The sequence below is a fragment of the Dermacentor variabilis genome, chromosome 4 (genome assembly GCF_050947875.1).
Source record: "Dermacentor variabilis isolate Ectoservices chromosome 4, ASM5094787v1, whole genome shotgun sequence".
Lineage (NCBI taxonomy): Eukaryota > Metazoa > Arthropoda > Arachnida > Ixodida > Ixodidae > Dermacentor > Dermacentor variabilis.
The window spans coordinates 148,392,370-148,413,955 of NC_134571.1; the positions used below are offsets into that span (position 1 = coordinate 148,392,370).

Genomic DNA, 21,586 nt, shown 5'->3' on the forward strand with positions numbered 1-21,586 from the left:
GCCAACATTGGCGAGGTTTGCCCAATGTCAACCGCCATGCGAGGTACAAATCTTGCGATTGACAATGACCCAACGTCGTCGGACATTCAACCACCAGCTTAAGGCCGACCACACTTGCCAAAGTTACGAACTTCACTCTATTACCTTAATGAATGCATTTCAGGGGTATTACATAAGGGGTGGATAATACAGTAAATATTAGAAACATGCATTCATGTTGAAGTATGGGTGATAATAGCTTCGGCAAAGGCAGATGGCTGTGATGGCGGGTTGAAGGCCGTTTCAGTCTTTCGCTGCTCGAATAAAAAATGGTGCTCGAAAAGTGGTGGTCCGGACATGTGCGCACGTAAATTGAAGCGGATGATCGGTGCGATGAGATATGTATGAAGGGGGCGTGATGTACGGTGGATGATTAAGGGAACTGTAGAAAAATAAACGGAAGAAAGAGAGAGTGACAACCTTTCGACGGAAAGCAAGCGACCAGATTTCGCTTTCAGTGATGAAATGCTGATATCATATGAAAACGAAGAAGAAAATAAACTTTATTTTTTTAAAAAGAATGGTGCGGCAGCTTGATTGTAGTCCTTGGACTCGGGCGGCATCTTCAGCTTGCCGGATGGCCCAGAGCTGGTCTTCCAGCTCTGAACGTTTGAGAGCCACCTCCCAGAAGCGGCGGCGACGCCGACGGAGAAGGTCCCCGGCGGCCCCCGCAGCCGGGACGGCTTCGGGAAGGAGCGAGCTCGAGGTTTCTTGTACGCTGTTAACGGCCGCGGTTATGGACGCGTCGCGAACGGTGGCGGTTTCAGTACCGTTGTAGCCGGCACATTTCCAGAGCATGTGTCGCAGCGTTGCTCTCTATCCGCACGTGTTACACGCATCAGTCGGGTATAATCCTGGGTAACAGCGTTGTAAGAAGGCCGGGCCAAGGTAAGTGTGTGTTTGCAGTAAGCGTAAGGTTACGGCCTCTTTCCTGTTTAATTTGTCGTGCGGTGGCGGGAATGTGCGTCTTTCGAGACATCAAGAATGAGTAACCCTAGTAGCATGATATTTTACTGACTCGAGTGCATTTGTGACGCAAGTTTGATGCGGCTTCGAGAGGGGAGATGCATACATCTTAAAAATTATTTGTAGGCCATAGCTTTTATATGTTGCGGAGTATGACGTACATGCCGCCTAAGAAGTCCCAGTGATTTATTAGCAGCTGAAATGATGTTAGTGGTGTGCAAGCACCAGGACAGATAATAAGACAGAATGACTCCCAGGTATTTGAATGATTGAACCGATTCTATTGGATCATCATATAGCGATTGAATAGGTCAGTCGGAATGGGTTACGGCAACGAGAGAAGGACACAAGTTTACATTTCTTAGGATTTAAGTTCATTAGCCAGCAGTTGAACCATTCTTGTATTTTGTTAAGGCCGTTCTGGATAGATGTGTGGTCAAATGTTACGGTAGCTATGCGGTAGATTACACAATCGTCTGCAAACATGCGAAGGTTACACGATACATGCGTTAGTAGAATGTTAATACAAATTACAAAAATGAAGTGGTGCTGGACAGACCCCTGCGGGATGCCTGGCGTTACGGGGAGTCTGTTAGTATAATGGTTATTACGAAGACAGACTGACAACAGTTGGTCAAGAATGCTGCTATCCACTTTATTACGTCGGAGTGTAAGTCTAACTGACACAATTTTAGAAGCAAACGCCAGTGAGAAACGATGCCAAATGCTTTTGCGAAATCCAGGAATATATGACATCAGTCTGAGGGTTACTGTCAAGGTTAACGTGCAGGTCGTGACGGAAGATGGCCATCTGCGTTTCGCAAGAATACCCTTTGCGAAGCCCATGTTGACAAGGTGAAAAACAAAAACAAAAACAGATTAAGTCTAAGAGATTCATGATATGCGAGCATATGACGTGTTCCATGATTTTGCAGGGGGCACTAGTTAATCAAATAGAACGGCAATTTAATGGGGTGTCTCTGGCCTGATTTAAAGACAGGAATGACCTTGTTTACTTTCCAGTCGGATGGTAAGATGCCTGTAGAGAGTGACTGCGAAGACAACAAAGTTGGGTACGTGGCAGATACATGTTTACTATATAGTTTTTTTAAAGTTCGGAGTTAATATCGATCACGTGTGCTGATGATGAAACTTTGATATTATCAATGATCGAGGCGATGCCGTCTGAAGAAAATATAATTGGAGACATATGCACGTTTATATATAGATGTCGGATAGTCTGCGGTTGAAGTCTCATCAGTAAATACGAAAAATAAAAGCTGCGCTAAATTTGTCAGCACAATCGCTGTCGCTGATCGCTTCGCCATGTGCATTTAACACGCTGATCATGCGCGCCTCCTGAGGGTCTAATAATCGCCAAAATTGTCGAGGGCTGCTTGTAAACATTTTGTGTAGTTTCTTGTGAAACAAGGAGAAGTTCGTTTTTTGCATAGCTCTCAGATGATCGTCTTTGATCATAAAATATTTTCCCCGAGCTTATGAATGTCCGTTTTGTTTCTTTGAGGGGAAAAAGACGTTTCTTTGTTCTTTTTTTAGCCACTTCAGTGTTTTTGAGCACCATGACTCGTTTCGATTTGCGCGGAACGTTATTCTTGGTATACACTTATCATCGAGTTTGTTTTTAAATATGGTCCAGTTTTCATTAGTAGAGCGCATAGAACATAACCTCTCCAATATAGAAAGAAATACGCCCAGATCATCATTAACAGCGATGAAATTACCCTTGTTGTACAGACGGATCGTTTTGCTGACTAAATGGCGTATTACAAGTTGAAATTAAAATGTGTCATGAGTTACTTTGTGGGCACAGACCGCAAATATATGTTATCGACGAGAAGCTTTCCGAGTTACTGGTTATTATGGTATCTAAGATGCTAGAAGTACTCTGTGTAATTCGCGTAGGTTGCGATAGAAGCTGGGTTCAATTTATATTAAGGAACAAAAATTCACATCTCTAGCGGGCTCACTGCCCATGGTTCAGCTGTAGTCTACTTGAGGAAAATTGAAATCACATAAAAAAAGAAAGAGGACTTCTGCTCGTGGATGTTGCCTGCCAAGTCAGTGAAATTATTATTTAGTTAAATGTAAAATCTGGAATATTATTCAGAGGCCTGTAGGGGCGGGGGGCAGCTAGAATGATAGCATGGGGGAAAGAAGATCAGAAATGACATTTTCTGCTAGGAAACACGGTAACTGCTGGTGCGCAGCGATCAGCACCCCCCCCCCCGCCCCCTCCCTTTCTTCCGTATGCTTTTGCGTTCCTTTCGATAAACTTGATAAGTAATTGTAGGAAAACCTTTTTTATTACTAGAAAACAGAGCGTTCTAGTTACTGCTTGTCTCATGTGTTAATAATGTGCCAGCAACGGTAGTTATAACAGTACCGTTAGTGTCGTTTACGTACTAGAATAGGTAACAAGTGTGGCTCAGTTACTAGCTTCAATACATAGTAATTCCGTTGCAAATACAGCCGCACTGTGACTATCACCAATCCGACGTACAAGCACCGCATTCACGGGCGTATATAGGTTGCTTCCATTCTACAAACCTATCCGTGAGATAAAAAAGCAATAATAATAATAATATTTGGGGTTTTACGTGCCAAAACCACTTTCTGATTATGAGGCACGCCGTAGTGGAGGACTCCGGAAATTTCGACCACCTGGGGTTCTTTAACGTGCACCTAAATCTAAGCACACGGGTGTTTTCGCATTTTGCCCCCATCGAAATGCGGCCGCCGTGGCCGGGATTCGATCCCGCGACCTCGTGCTCAGCAGCCCAACACCATAGCCACTGAGCAACCACGGCGGGTGTAAAAAAAAAAAACGCAACTGAACGAAAGCGGTCACATTACGTCGTGGTCACGCAAATAAAAGTAAGCTGGGGCCGACTGCCCCGCATACATATGAACAAACCGGAGCACAAGATAACAAACTATAGGCATCACACAATGCAAGAAACTGGACACTACGCAACATGTCTTTGAGAAAGAGCTAAGGTGTATTGATAGCCACACTTTTGGAAGCACATCTTGTGACGGTGAGAGAGAAAGTTTAATGATGTCTGGAGAGGTTAGCCTAGCGACGGCCTTGGCATGCCAGGCGCCTGGATCAACTGTTGAGCTGTTCTGCACTGCGAAAAGCCTTCGTTGCGGTGAGCACCTACGTGTGTTGAGAACTATCACGTGAAGTAGTGCAAGTTATTGTGAGGTGTGAGGCTGACGCACGCTTGCTGCCAGGGCGGTTCGCCTCTTTACAGGGCCGTGACATCACGATCGTGTGTAGCGATGCTGAGGCCACGTGCCCACATTTCTCGTAGCAGCAGCGCGCGACAGGCCGGTAGCTTGGCAACCTCGCCGGCCGCCCTCGCGATTGTTAGGAACGGCCTGCAGAGGTGCCGACATGCAAAGTTTTCCCAGCCAGCTGCAGCAGCGAGGTTGGCATTTTATAGGAACCGACCGTCAGTCTCCAGCCGAACGGCGCCACTAGGTCTACTGTGGAGACTTGCTTTGAAAGGATGACAAGGCGTCATTCCGCAGCCTCTTGGCGTCACGATGTTTGCTGCGGCGACTGACTGTGTGAGGAGGACAATACGCCGAGTCAGCAACTCTTCGTCGCCGGAATGCCGGGACGAGGTCGGCGAACCAGGCTTCGTTAGTGAACTCGCCATCAGCGACCTGGTCTGTCGGGAGCGGGGGAGCTCCTGAGGGAATGTATTTGGCGGCGCCGTCCCACGAGCCTTTCAAGACGCAAGACAATGGAGAACCACGGCGGCCACTCTGCGGGGGTCAGCTCGGGGATTAAGAGGCGCCTCCTTATGGCAAGACCCAGTTCTACGAAGACCGTCTCGCCTCGGTGGGGGCAGTGAAACTTGTGCGGAAGTGTGTGTGTAAGCCCTCCCCCTCAAAGGCGGCTCGGCTAGGATGACTCTGGTCGAACGTTTTCCATCACCTAGGGATCTAGGGAGGATAGAATGTATTTAAAGAGGTGTTGGGCGGCTCCTAAGTGTGCTTTCTCTCGCAGTCATGCTAGACTGATGAACTGCAACGTCCTTACGTTGATACTGTAAATAAATCCATATTCTTCGTTCTCGATGAGAACAAATCTCTCACTTCAACAACGTCTTCAGCGAGGATGAGTTTGGCGACGGCATGTGCCAGCTACCATCTAATTCATGCCCGACTCCAAACTTTACACTATTGCTCCGTGCAAGATGCCCAACCTGTTGTTGTGAAATGCCAACGCTTTCGTAGATTCGATCCCAGATCTGTGATGGCGTCGATGTTGCGCTTTGAGGCACGCTCGCTGAACTTGTTTGTTTTCAACACCGTGGAGCTCGCGATCCGCTCCGAGGAGAAAAGCGGAATCAACTTTTGTGTGCTCTTGTGTGCACGCCGAGTGCGACTTACATTGCAATGCGCGTTTGGCCTAAGACACCTAAGCAGCAAAACACGATATGGAAGTTACGATACTAAAAATGCGGCGATAGTGACGGCTATTCCAGCGCAGGAAAAAAAAAAAAGGTAGCCATCGCTCTTCCACGACACTCGGAGATTCTACGAAACCGCTTTGACAAATGGAATACGAAGTTGCGAGAATCTCTAGTTGCGCGAGTTTCGCTGAAAGAATGCACGAATAATTGTCGCCGTGTTTTCGAATGCTCAAAGATCATTTAACGTGCCGGTTATCGGACGAGAAGGGGGACGCTCGGGGTGTGTGCGCCTGATGTTGTTATTGCTTGTACTTTAAACAGCGTCGAAGCGTCTCCTTTGTTTTACAAATAGGTGGCCTGCGGATCCCTCTGCGATGTCTAGGTCTGGTACTCTTTCCGGCGGCTATCTTGAAGCTACGCTACACGTAGCCAAGTACACCTTTTGAAATCTCGACCGCTCGAGGTAGACTGGATGACAGCGCCTCGTCGGAGAAGAGACCGCGTTGCGCAAACCACATTGCTCCGCTTAATGAAGACATGCGGACTTTGTGGCTGAGTTTGAGTGTTCGCGTGGTGCCTGTAGCTCCCTGTGCACACTCTTATTTTTTATTTTTTCTCAAGTTCCTCTTTATTTCATTTCGGGTCTCCTATATTTTTCGGCTACTATACCTGTTAGCCCAGAAAATGATAGCCAGCTTGTTCATCACTGGTCAAACATCGCGTCTTTCCTTTTTTTCCCTCTTACACCCCTTCTCCTCTCTCTCAGCCTTTGGGCGCTGCTGGAAGCTCCAACTAAGGGTTGACCATTAAGGACTTTGGAATAGAAGACTGGCTGGGTTAAATGCGTGATACACAAAGACACAAGGTAGTATAAAATGAAGGAGGAGTAGGGCAGGCCATGTAAATGCATATAGCAGGTAACCTATGGCCTGTTAGAGCAACAGAGAATGGTTGTCAAGCGGGAGGAAAGCGCAATAGAGCACGGCAGATGGTTAGATCGCGCAACGAGATTGGGAAATTTGCAGGCACGACGTGCAGTCCATTGATACCAGACATGTGTAACTGGGCATCGCAGGCAGAGGCCTTTGTCCTGAAGTGAACATTAAATAGTCCGGTAAAGATGGTAATGACACTTGGCTGGGCAACGACAACGACGTCAAGACAAATATCGATCTCTGCAAGATTAGGCGCGATATAAGGTTTGACGTTAAAGCGTTTGCGCAACATTACTTCTCCAACAACCTGTTCGTTCTGTTCCCTGCCAAGGCGTGACAAACGCAGCGAAGATCATGGCCAGCTGTCCCGTAGCCGACAAGCACCTCTTGGACGAGATCAAGGCAAGTTTTATTTTGTACGCATGTGTGTGTGCGCGCGTGCGTGTGCGCGTGCGTGCGCGCGTGTCTAAAGATGTTTTGCATTGCAACGACCACGGTTCACTATCTTACGTCGACGTGTTCGGTCAGCGCCGCTGAAAGTGTCAGACGATTAATAATAATAAATTCTGGTACGTTAATCTCTACTAGAGCTCGCAACTAGCTTTCTTTTCTTCATTTTTTTAAAGAAAGAGCTTGAGTAGAATATAGTGCAAGACAGTGAATGGGCCTCTTTTGTTCTTTAGGCTTAAATTTTCTCTGTTTGGGCTGACCGCTCATTGGCCGATGCGTTCGTGCCACAGGGTATCTCCCACAGGGTATGTGCCCATTCTTGACCAATTACCCAGGATGACTTCGTACTAAGTAAGCCTCGAACGTATTTAAATATGTACCGTACTCATTTGTGCACACACATGTCTCACCAAAATTCCCCTGAGAAGCGTCAAACGCCACTTTGATCCTGGTGACATCGCGGCGTCGACTTTTCAGTGCGGATCCGCCTGCATTGGAGTTCACATTTTAGCATAGATCCTGAGCGGTGTACTTCTTAAACGTAGACATTTCAGGACATTAAAGTTGGGACCTGTGTGGTGCATAAACAAACAATGCGTGAAATTACACGTTAAAATTAAATTTTGAGGCTTTATGTGCCAAAAGCACATTCTGATTATGAGGCACGCCGTAGTGGAGGACTCCGGAAATTTTCACCACATGAGGTTCTTTAACGTGCACCTAAATCTAAGCACACGCATGTTTTCGCCCCCATCGAAATGCGGCCGCCGTGGCCGGGATTCGATCCCGCGACCTCGTGCTCAGCAGCCCAACACCGTAGCCACTGAGCAACCACGGCGGGTCCGAGAGATTACACGTTGCATAGGGTGAAAATAAACTGCACGCATGGCATTTACTTGTAGAGCGTTTAATTAACCGCTTCACGAAAGTTTCGCTTTCATAGATTACTACAGGCGCGTTGAATCTGCATATTTGTTATTTTTTGTCATTTGCATATTTGTTTATTTTTCACTCGGTGTGCCGGTAGACGGCAATCGCGTTGCAGGGAGCACCACGGGAAAATGCGCCAAGCTAGTCGGACATAATGGTAATAGTCGCCTATTGGACGTTGTATATATAGCGGTCACTGCAATAAAATCGTCATTTAGTAGTCAGTGGTACGCCCTGCATCATTGGCTCTTCGTGCTGTTTCTTCGTCACCAACCAGATCACGTGAGCAATTTGCTGCTATGTACGCAAACTCTTTCGGGGGATTGTACTCGAGCAAGCTTAAGGAGTGGTCAACTCGGAGGTGACACACAGTTCAGATCTTGAAGGAGGCAAATTTCGTTCACCTGAGAATATATCGCGTTGCTACAAAGGAAGCCAGGACGGTTCTTTTTTTAAGAAAGAAAGCTCCGCGTTAAAAAAATTCGTCCTGGACCTGGAGATTGAACCCGGAACCGCCTTTCCGGTGACGTCGCTCAACCACCAGAGCTAACCACGAGGCTATGGAAGATTGCAGAGCGAGGATTTGCGGATTTCCCTGCGGATTTTCACCTTGCACTCTCATTTGCCATTATTGTCTGTGCGCTTCGAGCTGTCGATTAATTCACCTTCTCCCTGCAATCTGCCAGCCTCCTGGTTAGCTCACATTTGTAGGGCGACCGGCCCGGAAATGCGTTAACTTCAATTTCAATCCCCGCACCAGGACATCCTTTTTTTCAGCTTCGAAACTTTCTTTCTGAGAAACCGGCATGGGATTACGTTGTATTTCGTAATACTCTCGGGTGGGTGGCAATTTTTCTTTTCATGAACATTCCTTCACTTTGCGAGCTCCCGATGAACTCATCTGCCACAGTTCAGCCATATTGCATACTGGCTTCCCTCTATACTTGCGTTGCCATGGGTAACGGTGGAAAGTATAATAAAAATCTGGCGTACGCCGTCCCGAGGAGAAAGGTCATTCTAATTTCGCCGGCACGACGAGAAATCTTCTAGTAATAAATTCCCCACAAAACGAAACAGGCGCCGCACGTTTCTTGAACACGTCATCGCCAACGAATCTTTGATTCGCTAGCATAATCTAAAGCCCAAGACTATACGTACACTCGACCATCGGACGCACATTTGACTTGCGAAGAACTTCTTTGATCCGCCATAGGCCCTCATCTAAATTTCATGCGCGCATTACATGATATATGCTTCCTTAACGACGCCTCTCTCTCTCTCTTGTCTCTGAAGCCGCGAGGAAAAGAAAAAATCTAGCTACCTGTAACGTCACATAGAAAAAAAAAAAGAAAAGAAAATTATGCAGGTCCAACGCACATGCAATCCATGCGAAGCGGCCAATCGAATGCCATAAATTTGCCCGTTTCATTGCTGCGTCTTCGGCGCAAAGGAAACCGGCGTGCGCGCACGTGCTGTCTCTCGCGCACCCGTGCTGCGCAAATATTTCATGCGTGGCGATCATCTGAACGAGCTATAGTTGGCAATGGCACGATAGCAGTTATACGGATTTAGGTGCGCGTTATAGAACCCCCATGTTGTCCAACTTTTCGGAGTCCCCTCCCACTACGGCGTGCCTCGTAATAAGATCGTGGTTTTGGCGCGTAAAACTCCCATAACCTTTTTTTTTTCGTGGCGTCACGAGGCCGCGCGCGAAGTCAGTCTCACGCACGGATATCGCTGTACCGCGCTGATTAAGTCCATTCGTCGAGCGGGATCATGCACCTTTGGGGATTCCCGTTCGTCTAACGGAATTGCCTATGGCGACACGCAGCAGCCGTACTCACACTAATGCATGCAAGGTGCCATAAGAATATAATTGAGAAGCGCATTTGATCGGGCTTCGCAAGTTTTAACGTTAGCTTATTTTAGCATATAGCATTACTGTCTTGCTGTTACTGAAAGCGTCGTAGATGCGTGCGCGCTAAGTCCTGCCCATGCACAGTCAGCGACGCGAAGTGCATACCGGTAATGTTAGGACAGTAACGCTAGACTGAAATAGTCTTAGGACGTTGTTCTAGGCCACTGTTTGGCACGTAATCTATAGGCCACTGTTGCAACAGTGGCCTAGATGCTAAGCAACAGTGGACGAGTTTTTTTTTTTTTTTTTTTTTGCTATCCGTGCTTGCGGAAACAGTTCGACGAAAACCGGCCGATTCGGTATTGTGCGTAGGGGCTGATAATAAGAAATATTTGTCTGACCATGCTGCCCGTCGCGAGCCTACCGTGGACTCGAAGGGGTGCCACCAAGTGCCCTACATTAGTTGCGTGCGATTATTCGAAACATTTAAATAACATGTACCGCATTGTATTCTTTGAATCAATATTGCACTAGTCGATCTGGTCTTCGAATGGAATGCTCACTATTGGCAAATACGAGTATTATTAAAATACTTTTCGAACAGTTCAAATCGATAACTTTGCTCGCTAAAGCAGGAATTTGGAGCAAAATTGTCATAAATGTCATCCCGATGACGTAAAGCATGACGTAAGGCACGAGACGTTACGTATAATGGAGCACGCTACGTCGCTCAAGGGGCAAGACATTTCCGGCTATACAACAATTATTCGCAGTCACTATGAAGTATACTATTTAACTGCTTATTTGATTATGATGCTCCATTTGTGTTTTTAATAAAGAATGTTTCAATAGCAATGTAAGTTGAGCTAATCGGTATGAAACGTTCACTGTGGCAAACACGGAGAACGAAGGACAAGACAAGAGAAATCAACTTAGCGCCTTGTGATTAATTCTCGCTGTTTCCCTTGCGCTATTTAGCCACAATGAACGTTTAATAAGTTGCGATGTAATGACACAAACTATAGCTAACGTTGTGAATGTACCAGTATGTGAAGGTAGTTTTATAAAAACGGGAAAGTAGCTGTTTAATGTTCGAAAAATATTGGAAAATTATGCGATTCGCTTCTGGCGCTATTCGATTCGTAATTGATTCGGCATAAAAATTATTATTCGCACACTTCCATGCACTATACTGAACGTAGCAGTTTGATCATGACGATGCGTGGTACGATGCGAAAATGTTGTAGAGCTTAATGTGTGTACTCTTTCTTAAATTTAAAATATTCACCGTTTGACAGGAAAAGCGCGTCTAGGAGAGGTCATAAAATTAAAATTTTGTCGTATCCACGTCTGCAGAAACGACATATGCGCAGTCACTCTACAGTTCTCTACAAGAAATGAGCAAGAGTGCAAGGTTCAACGGAGTGTAGCCGCACCAAATAAATTTTGAGCCGTTACAGGCCGCACTGTAAAAGATGTGTCTGATCGTGGCATAGTTATCGTTGGCGGCTAAACGAGTTCTAAAGAAGGTGAGAATCGCCGACGCACAAATTTCAGACGTGACGTCGTGACGGGGATGTAGCTAAAACTTAAGCGAATTAAGAAAACATCGCATGTAGTTTGTGCGATCCCAAAGATAACTATGCGGAATGCCTAACGGCTCGATGCAGTCTAAATATAAAATTTGGGACCGACCTTTGCTGCAATTCTTAGGCGGCATCGATCTTGACTCTAGGCTCTGAATATGCCCTCCAGTCTAAATCATCCCCACTCCGTCGCTCCAAGTTCTTTACCGTCGCTTGTCATACTCACCCCCTTCTCCTTATCTAACACGTGAATAGCTGGCGAGCTGGCCTGTTTCTCTCATTGTAAGCAAAGGCGTTCTGCTGCTGAGCAAAAGGCAGCAGGTTCGTTTCCAAGTCGCGGCGACCGCCGGTGAGGGAATGCTTAAATTCGCATGTACTGCACTTTGTGCGCCCGTTAAAGAAATGGCAATAAAAATAAGACTGTAGCCCTCCTCTGCGGCGTCTCTCATAGCCGTTGCGATGCGTTGGGATGTCGTCACCGTCAACCATGCACAACGTTCCCGGGCTTACAAAGCGAGGCGGGTCTCTGAAATCGTCTGCCCGCCCTTGCGTGTATAGGGTAGCGAATCGGCGAGCGCGCGCGTCTCGTTGCCAATCGGGCAAATGCTGCCCGACCGCTTTTTTTGGTGCCGCGAGAGTCCATGACACGGCGGTTCCCTGCCCAGGCCCTGGGTTGCCGGACGACGCACGAGAACCTCGACGTGGTGGACCAGTGCGACACGATCCTGGTGGCGCTCAAGCCGAACGTGGTGCCCGCCGTGCTCGAGCAAGTGGCCCCCGCCGTGCAGCAGCGACACCTGGTGGTCTCCCTGGCGATGGGAGTCACGCTTGACGACATACAGCAGGTGCTCTTTCTCCGATGACCTCCGCGATCGCGTCTGGGCACGAAGTCCTGGTGTAATGCAACTACAGTTGGTGAATGCGCGTTCTTTATATACGTGTGACAACACTAAACGCGCACTGTTGATCCCCAGTGGCAGTTGCGTAAGAAAAACTATTATTCGAGGTGTGAACAAAGTGTAGTTGATTACCCACTGGATGATGAAAAAGAGCGTACGTAAGTTTAGAACGTCTGTGTTCCGGGATACATGCAAAATCGAGAGGCTGAAAGCAGCTTGAGATGAAAACAATACACCAGTTTCGTTATTGATATTACTGTAGCCGCTATCTTTGTTCCAAACTCGCTGATTCAATCCGAAGTTATATTTTTAAATATTTGTGTGTGGATCGAAGAGAGTGCGAGCACACGCAGGCGTCCTGATTCGACAGATGGGTGCTTCAGCAGCCGACTGCTTTTCCGCTTGCTATGTATCCTTAATGGGAGCAGGATAACACTGCCAGCACACAAATGCTGTTTTTGGACAGCGCGCAAGAAATTCCTCACCACAGGTTAAGAGGTTCGAATGAATGCACGAAGAGAGAGAGAGAGAGAGAGAGAGAGAGAGAGAGAGAGAGAGAGAGAGAGAGAGAGAGAGAGAGAGAGAGAGAGAGAGATGAGAGAGATCAGTTGAAATAGAATTGGAGTGTCTGATGACTGTACTTCAACTGTCTAGAGACCAGCTGGCACCATCTGAAGGCAACAATAAATCTTTGCGAATAAAACACACAAGGTATGCCGGGACAACGACAGATGCAAAGTTAGCAAAAACGAAACTAAACCATGAATTCCAGGTAAATGACTTTCAAATATTCCCCAATAAAGCTCTGCCAATTCGCGAAGGGGTGAGAACGCATCGATACACGCATACTCATCTCTAGTCAGCGCCGCAAAAAGAGAAGGTATAAGGCATGGATAATTAAGTTGCAAATACCCACGTGTTATATAATATCTTGACGCCTAAGTGCCCTAATAGTCTAATAATACACAGTGCCTAAGAAATGCACTATTTGACTGCAGAAAAATTTAGAATGCGACGTCACAGAAAGGGCTGACCATTACTGAGCCCGAGAGACAGGGCGAGGTGCCCAGGCACAGTCCACGCTGAAGACGCGCCCATGCGCGCGACGAAGCGGAAAGACACGCGTATGATGATGATTTATACGGATGAGGAGGAAGTGCATAATAAGTGCGCACACAGAACGTGTTTCTTTATCCAAATCTTACTCCTGAAGTCTGGCACATCAGCTTAATTTCAGTCGTGAGCCGTGTGTATTTTACTTTCTCTTGGCACCGTGTAAGTTGCGACCTATCCCCATGCACCATCTCCAAATACCAGCACTCTTGCGCGCCACGAGAGCACTTGCCATAGTGTGTTGGCACCCTGACAAGAAACTGCACCGAAATTCACTGAAGTATAGTGAACGTCTAGGCCACGAGTGGCGCTGTCTAACTTTCCCAGGGACTAATCTCGCGCGAACATCCAATACATTGGAGCGGAGGATGGCCTGATTAATAAAGCACCACTCACGCAACGCGGACAGACTTGTACGTATAACGAATTACACGCAATTCGTTGCTTGTAATCAGTAACGTTTTTCTGTAGTTTCGTAATTTAACGATTACTCTGTTTACTAGGCAACGCTCATAGTAATTCAATTACTTTTCTTCTGTAACAAATTGCATGTAACCAGCGAAATTTTTGAGGAAACGAGTTCTGACAGGTGACGCTGTTTTGAGCACCTACATTTGACGGGAACTACAAAGTGCAAAGGGACGAAGACGTGCGCACGGGTTACCTCCTAGCCACAATCAGATTCCTGCAGCTACACCTCAGTCACCTTAACATGGCAGGCTTGCTGGTTTGCACGCCTCTCTTGGAAGTCCGATCACGAAGCTTTTTCTCTTATAATCAGTTTCTATCCCCTTCTCATGGAAGCGCTTATCTGGGGCCGTTATAGGCGGCAAGCGCTGCTGCTCAGTTCTTCGCTTATCACAGTCTATGACTTGTCTTATATAAACAGAACGAGAAGAAAGGGAGCTAACCGTGGGGCCCGATCTTTATTAATCATATCATGAGAAGCCAACAATGACACCAAGGAAAACGCAGGGGAAATTAGTTGTGCTTACTAAGTGAATTAAAGAAACGATAAATTAATGACAGTGAAAATGGATGAAAAAACAACTTGCCGCAGGTGGGGAACGATCCCACGCCTTCGCATTACGCGTGCAATGCTCGAACTAATCGAGCTACCGCGGCGCGGTACATACATAGTACACCACTCGTTCTCACATAACGAGGGTCTCAAATCCGGCAACGTTGATGCCTTCAGGTAGCATGTGCGGGTTTATTGACCAGTTACTTTCACCCAGAAAGATCACGTACTCGTGACGCTTGCGGCAGGAAGTATGTTCCCCATCCGCCGCCAAGGTTTCTGAGTGGTGGCGCTGGATAACACTCTCAAGGTTACTTTTAGTAGTAACATATAAATACCCGAGATTGTGGATGGGGAAGCTGCGCCGCGGTAGCTCAATTGGTTAGAGCATCGCACGCGTAATGCGAAGACGTGGAATCGTTCCCCACCTGCGGCAAGTTGTTTTTTCATCCACTTTCATTGCCACTTATTTATCATTTCTTTAATTACAAGTAAGTACGTAATTACGGAAGTAAGTAAGTACAAGTAATTTCCCCTATGTTTTCCTTGGTGTCTTTGTTTGTTGGCTTCTCATGGTATGACTTATATAAACAGAAGCTTTTGGTCGTTAAGCGCATATGATTCTATCTGTTTGATATTACGTGACTCGTATATATCTATTTTTCCGATTGTAACACACGAACAGTATTTTTAGGGGTGAATAATATGCAGCTTTATAATAGAAAACATTAAAGATTTCGCCGCCTTTCGAAGGCGCACGTGAAAGTTTGCTGCCATCCGTTAGAATTAGTCGTTTATGTCTAAATGTCGGGTGGAGGTCCACCAGATGTTGACTGACAAGTTGTAACTGCGCTACCGTGGCTCGACAGCGACGGTTGCTTCGGACGCTGATGCCAGCAGATTGCCCATGTAGGAGTTTTCAGTTTTTCGCTGGCCCTAAAGGGAGCGCGTTCCCTTGGCCCCATCAACAACGAAGCGCTGCGCTTCATAGAAAACCCAGACCCGAGCATCGCGGCATTCGGTGACCACCACACTCCTGTGAGCAAGGTGTTCGTACGTTAGTACACTGCTCTTCCCTCCAGCGCACACATCGAACCAGTTTTCAGTTATTATAGAAACTTAGAGCGCTACAGACACACAGGACGAAGAAAAAGCAACTCACACCGCACGCGCTTTTCAGTGTCGCTGCAAGTGTCCTTAAAAAAAGAAACAAGAAAAAAAAGAGAAGAAAGAGGGAAGATTACTGAATATAAATTTGAAAAGTAATTCTTACTGAAAACAAAGAAAGTGTGAAGGGCGGCAAGAGACGCAATGAAAGAGCCAGGCCATCTCGTTCTATTATTTTTGCAGTGTCAATAAACGTAGGGAGCAAAGTAACGTTAAAGTAATCGGATACTTTTGAGTAACTGCTCAAATTGTTTCGTGGTGAAGTGATTGGTAACCGCAATCAACTACATTTTTTGAAAGAAGTAATTGTAATCGCTTACTTCTTTTTTTCTGCAACGTCTGAATGCGGAGGATTTGGGCTCGTCAACCCACCCGCGGAAAGTTGTGCGTCTCGTTGACTGCCACTTTCATTTACCTCGTCATCTCTGCATTTCAGTTGAGCGTAACCATTCGCTCGATTCTTGCCGCTCAGCTGCGAAATGTCGTCGCCGTGCCGTCTCGCGCGCGCGCAGAGGCTGCCCGCGGGGACGCGCGCGGTGCGCGTGATGCCCAACACGCCGTGCCTGGTGCGCCACGGGGCCAGCGTGTTCGCGCGCGGCGGCGCGGCCACCGCGGACGACGCGGGCCTCGTGTGCCGGCTGCTGGCCAGCGTAGGCCACTGCGAGGAGGTGCCCGAGTCGCTCATGAACGTCGCCACGGGACTCAGCGGCAGCGGACCGGCATACGTGAGTGCATATAATGACGATGAGAAACGCACACGCAAGAAAAAAAAAGGGTTATCTGTTACATACCCACCGTTTGACAGTGCTTGCTTCTTCACCGTCGCGACAACGTATGCAGCACGGCCCGCACGCATTGTGCTCGCAAAATGTAGGAACGGTGCCGAAGGCGCCGTGGATAGCTAAATTTAATATTTCGGTCAATAACTGCATCTTGCGACCTACGCAAAGCTAGGGAAACCTATAGTTGAGATGATGGAACCCTGAGAGATGGGGCAGGGCACTTCTCGCGACCAGCGCTGAAAATTCCATCGTTTGATTCGCAGAGAGGCCCTACGTTTTGGACCAACTCACTGCAAGACAGGAAAGCTTTTTTCTCAACCTATAAAGAGACGCGTCAGCGCTGGTGTAGTCATGTCATTCGTGGAATTCTGTGAAGCAACAAACCTCATAGCGCGGCTGTAGGCCCCGCAAACGCTTAGCTACATTGTCTTTCTTTTTTTACTATTCCGGTCTCTCTCTCCTTTTTACTTCCGGTCTCTATCTCCTTCATCTTTTTCTCCCCATACCCCTTCCCCGTGCAGTGCTGTTGAGGTGTCCTCCTGTGAGAGACAGTTACGGCATTGCACCCATCTCTTCCATTTCTCTTTAAAAATCACTTCATACACACACGGCGAGAAACTCTTTGGCGCTCTGCGTATATAGTTCCAACGAAACAAGAACTGGCCAAACTACGAAATTCTCAACGAATGATAATCTTCAGAGTATTTTGCTTAGACACTGTCTTTCGCCATTGCAGAGGCCACGGTTAGGATATATTTGAGTATATAGTCCGCAAATTTTGAAAGAACGTAATGGACGAGGAAGCGAGATATTTCGAATAACTTATTTAGCTCGCACCTCCGTGCATGCCGCATAAGTGAGCACTCTCTGCAAGACTCCGGGAACTCCGGAAATGCTGCCGTGAATTAGAATGCATTACAAACAGTTTCCTTTTCAATTTATGGTGTGCATTTCGCGCGATACATTGTTCTGTTCATGTTGCAGCTCTTATGTGTGCGTTGTCGAGCCGGTTTTACTATAGCGCCTTCACAAATTGTTCAACTTTAATCAATAGCTAAATGAGTCGATCGAATTTGTTCACGAAATACTGGTACCACCCGGCATGAACCAGAGCTATTAAATACAGCTTTTTTATGGCTGCAATAGACAGCTTGCACGCGACGTCGTGGATGTAGCTCTTCACGCGCTGGTTCTCCAACGTCGTGGCTAGCATGACGTCAGTGCAAGCCATCTATAAAGTTCCATTTCTCTCTCTCTCTCTCTCTCTCTCTCTCTCTCTCTCCTTGCAGGTCTTCGTCACTATTGAAGCCCTCGCTGATGGTGCTGTGAGACAAGGGATGCCGAGAGATCTGTCCTACAGGCTAGCAGCCAACACTGTCTTGGTAAGTATGCGACAGAAAACCGTTGTGGCGACAGGACTGAGCATATAATGGGCTAGAAGATGTTAATATGTAGGGGAAACTTTGTATTTGGAGAGTATCCTAACTCCCATTTCCCCCTGCGACCTGCCAACAATCTAACCACCAAGTATAAGCAAACCTCGAGATGTCATCCTTAAACTTGCGAAATTGATAATTAGACGAGATTGTGTATGGTAGGTCCTACGGCATCATTTCAATTTGAGTGAAAGTAACTATAAATATAAAATTTGCAGTCTATTTGCATAACACACTCAAACCCTAATAAAAAAAAATCTGCTAAGAACTGAACCGTGTCATGCAACAATCTAGGTATATTCAGGAAATAGTTAAAACCAAGTTAGCAGAAAACCGCCTTCTGAGGTTGGCAGCATTGAGAGCACGTATGTCACAAAGAGCTATGACAGTTTGGCGTTGGGTATCGAACGCACAGCGCAATGCGAGAGAGCGCGTTAGAAAAAAAGATGAAGAAATTACGCATAAACCCTGAACGATGATTGTCAATGTAAGTGAATAGCCGAACGCTTCCAGAAAAGGTATTCGCTGCATTAAACTTATGGTGGGCTCGACCACATGTACTTGTTGCTGTGATGATATTTAGGTAGTACTTGTTTCATTGCCAAATTCCATGGAGAACATAGCCGTTAACCAGAAAATCTATAGCGGCAGTATAGATGGACAGCCCGATTGCGAGCGTATCGTGCCAAGTAAACGACAGGATGCGAATGTTCTGGGCTCGATAACGAGGTACTGTTGCTGCATGCGATTTCGCCGTTCCTACCTCTAGCTGTGCTGACAGTTTGTGCGCACTCTTAATTAAATATTATATTTCGTGTGCGCACTCTCAAGTAAGCATTTAGAGTGGAAATTTGGGCTTGTTGGTTCGTGATCATCGGGTTGTACAGCGCGGAGGGAACGAGAGCTCTGCGTGTCGTCTCGTTTTTTTCTGGTCGTTCCCTCCGCGCTGTGCAACCCGATAGGCATTTACATGCCACTGGCGAAACAAACGTGTGCTGCAGCACCAAACAAAGCAGCACGGGCAAATCTTGGCGTATGCGGACACACGCCACTACCTAGGGCAAAAGAACCCCACAAGGTGCCGTTCTATCACCCACCCTTTTCAATATTGCTATGATGAAATTACCTGAGAAACTCAACGCAATACCAGGAATCAGGCATGCAATATACGCCGATGACATCACTATCTGGACCACCACTGGTTCCGAAGGAGAGAAACAAGACGCCCTTCAACAAGCGACCGACGCCGTCCAGCAATATGCAAAAACAAGTGGTCTCCGGTGCTCCCCCGAGAAGTCAGAACTATTAGTCGTTCGACAGAAATCACGAAGAAAACTCACTGAACTACCCCAAATCACACTCACCCTCGACGACAAAGAAATACCCACAGTAAACCGCGTCCGCATTCTAGGACTCCACATACAACAGGACGGCGGAGGCGCATACACCATCCAACGTCTCAAGCAGACCACCTTCCAAATCATGCGAATGGTCAGCCGTATCACCAATACGGACTGAAAGAAGACGACATAATACAGCTCGTCCGGGCCCTGATAATCAGCCGCATTGCCTACGCTGCCCCGTACTTTCCCCTCACTCCCAAGGAACTTGATCAATTAGACGTACTTCTTCGGAAAGCCTACAAGCAAGCACTCGGCCTACCACCAGGAACAGCGACACTCAAGCTTGAAGCCCTAGGAGTCCATAATACTATAAGAGAAATTATAGACGCCCACCTCACAAGCCAACGAGAACGACTAGCCCTCACACCAACAGGAAGGACAGTCCTAGCGCGCCTAGGCTACCCCACACACGGCAAAGGCCACGAACAAGCAATTCATCTGGCCCCCAACTTACGGGAACACATCAAGGTAGCCCCTATCCCCAGAAGCATGCACCCGGAACATCATGCCGATCGTCGCCAAGCTCGCGCAAAAACTCTACAGACAAAATATGCCAGTCTCCCCACCACACTATACACAGATGCCGCGCAGTACCCCCAAAAGGCAGCCATGACGGCCAGCGTTGTCGACTGTAACCTACAAGAGGTGGTCTCGGTGACGGTCCGCACTGCCAGCGCCCTCGTAGCGGAGGAGACAGCCATCGTCTTGGCCATCACCTCTAGTACGACCAACGAGTACGTCACAATCATTACTGACTCCCAGGCAGCTTGCCGTAGCTACGCGAGAGGCAGAATATCTTCAATAGCCCACCGACTCCTCAAACAAGCCTCCCAATTGCCGGACGTTGAAATAGTGTGGACTCCAGGACACGAGTCCCTCCGTGGAAATCAGCGTGCGCACGCTGTAGCCCGAGCTCATGCCTCCCGGGCGCCACAAGAGAGGGATACGGCCGCCTCCATGGAGCCCGTACCTTTACGATACAACGCCATACTACAACACCACAGATTGAACAGACGACAATACCCGCCTCCACACAAGACCCTCTCACGTGAAGACGCCGTAACATGGCGACAACTACAAACCAACACATACCCCCATCTAAGCAGACTACACGCAATACACCCTACACTATATTCATACAAATGTCCCCTTTGTAATGATTACGCCTCCCTATATCACACCACATGGGCGTGCCCCAACGTGAAGGCGCAAATACCCAACCCCACACCCGAGCAGTGGGAGGCCGTGCTGACTAGTTCGGACCCTCGTAACCAGCAGCAACTGGTGCGGCGGGCCCGGGAGACAGCAAGAGCCGCAGGAGCCCTGGACTAAGGGCGCCTCCCGCACAAGCAGAAAGACACCTGCTTGTCCTTTCTTTTTAATAAATGTTTCTCCTCCTCCTCCTCCTCCTCTAGGGCACCGAACACGACAAGGCGGTCGTGGCGCTGATTGCAGCCGACTAGATCGTGAACTAAAATAGACTCGGAAGCGTCTATGGACGGAATAGCCTTGGTTTAATTCCCAGTGGTGACGTGCTTGAGTGAGGCATGGAGGAAATGAAAAATGAAATGAAAATTACGCGTCTGAGTGCCTCGCTGCGAACGACGCGTAAACGCTTAGGCGTGGTGATGGTGCGTCACTGTACAGCGTGTGAGAGAAATTTATTGCTCATCTTTTACATTGGTGTACGTTGTGAAGTTTTACGCTGTTTTCACACCGTTACATTTTGTAAGGGAGGTCTGGCACTCATCTCCCATACAATTCGCGTAAGGCTTTTGTGTCAGCCTTGCATTTTCTTTTTGTCCGATTTTGTTTTTGCATGTAGAGCAAAGTATAATCATACCGATGTATGATTATACATAAATAAATACTATAACGCTTCAAACTACTATACTACTATACTACGCTACTATACTAAATAACGCTTCAAGTAAGGGGGAATTGTGTTGTTAGCGTAATAGATTGCACTATGACATCATTTCAACTTGAGTGACATTAACTATAAATATAAATATAAAATTTGCAGTCTATTAGCATAACACACTCAAGCGCCAAAAAAAGAAAAAGATCTGCTAAGAACTGAACCGCGTCATGCAACAATCTAGGGATATCCAGGAATAGTTAAAACCAAGTTAGCAGACAGCCGCCTTCGGAGGTTGGCAGCACTGACAGCATGTACGTCACAGAGAGCTATGACAGTTCGGCGTTGGGTATCGAACAGGCAGCGCAATGCGAGAGAGCGCGTCCTTTGCGTCTGCACTTTTTGCTGTTGTAACCTCCGGCCAACAAACACTGCCTGCCAAGTACCGACCACGAAAACAAGCTAAAGTTTTATTTTCACCGAGAAAATCTGGATGGTCTTCAGGCTACATACAAGCTGCTCAGCTTAACTAGGTCCCCGAACACCCTCACATAGGCAGCATGCAACGGTCCACTGTACAACTACACATAGAAAAAAAAAAGTCCGCAAGCACAAAGGATTTCAGTGCTTACTGTAGCAACAATATAACAGTATAAACACAATGTACTATAATATGTGAGATATACCAC

General features: G+C 47.2%; 1 protein-coding gene and 1 non-coding gene across 2 annotated transcripts in view; both read left to right on the forward strand.

Moving 5' to 3' along the window:
• LOC142579891 (pyrroline-5-carboxylate reductase 3-like) overlaps positions 1–21,586 on the forward strand; it is a 43,331-nt gene that overhangs the window by 19,311 nt on the left and 2,434 nt on the right. The window contains exons 2-5 of the mRNA XM_075690560.1: positions 6,723–6,793; positions 11,881–12,060; positions 15,928–16,140; positions 17,487–17,579. Of these exons, the coding sequence (XP_075546675.1) occupies positions 6,723–6,793; positions 11,881–12,060; positions 15,928–16,140; positions 17,487–17,579 (557 nt within the window). The remainder of the gene's footprint in view (positions 1–6,722; positions 6,794–11,880; positions 12,061–15,927; positions 16,141–17,486; positions 17,580–21,586) is intronic.
• Positions 14,612–14,684, forward strand: TRNAT-CGU (transfer RNA threonine (anticodon CGU)). The gene has a single exon. It is a non-coding gene; the product is annotated as a tRNA-Thr (tRNA).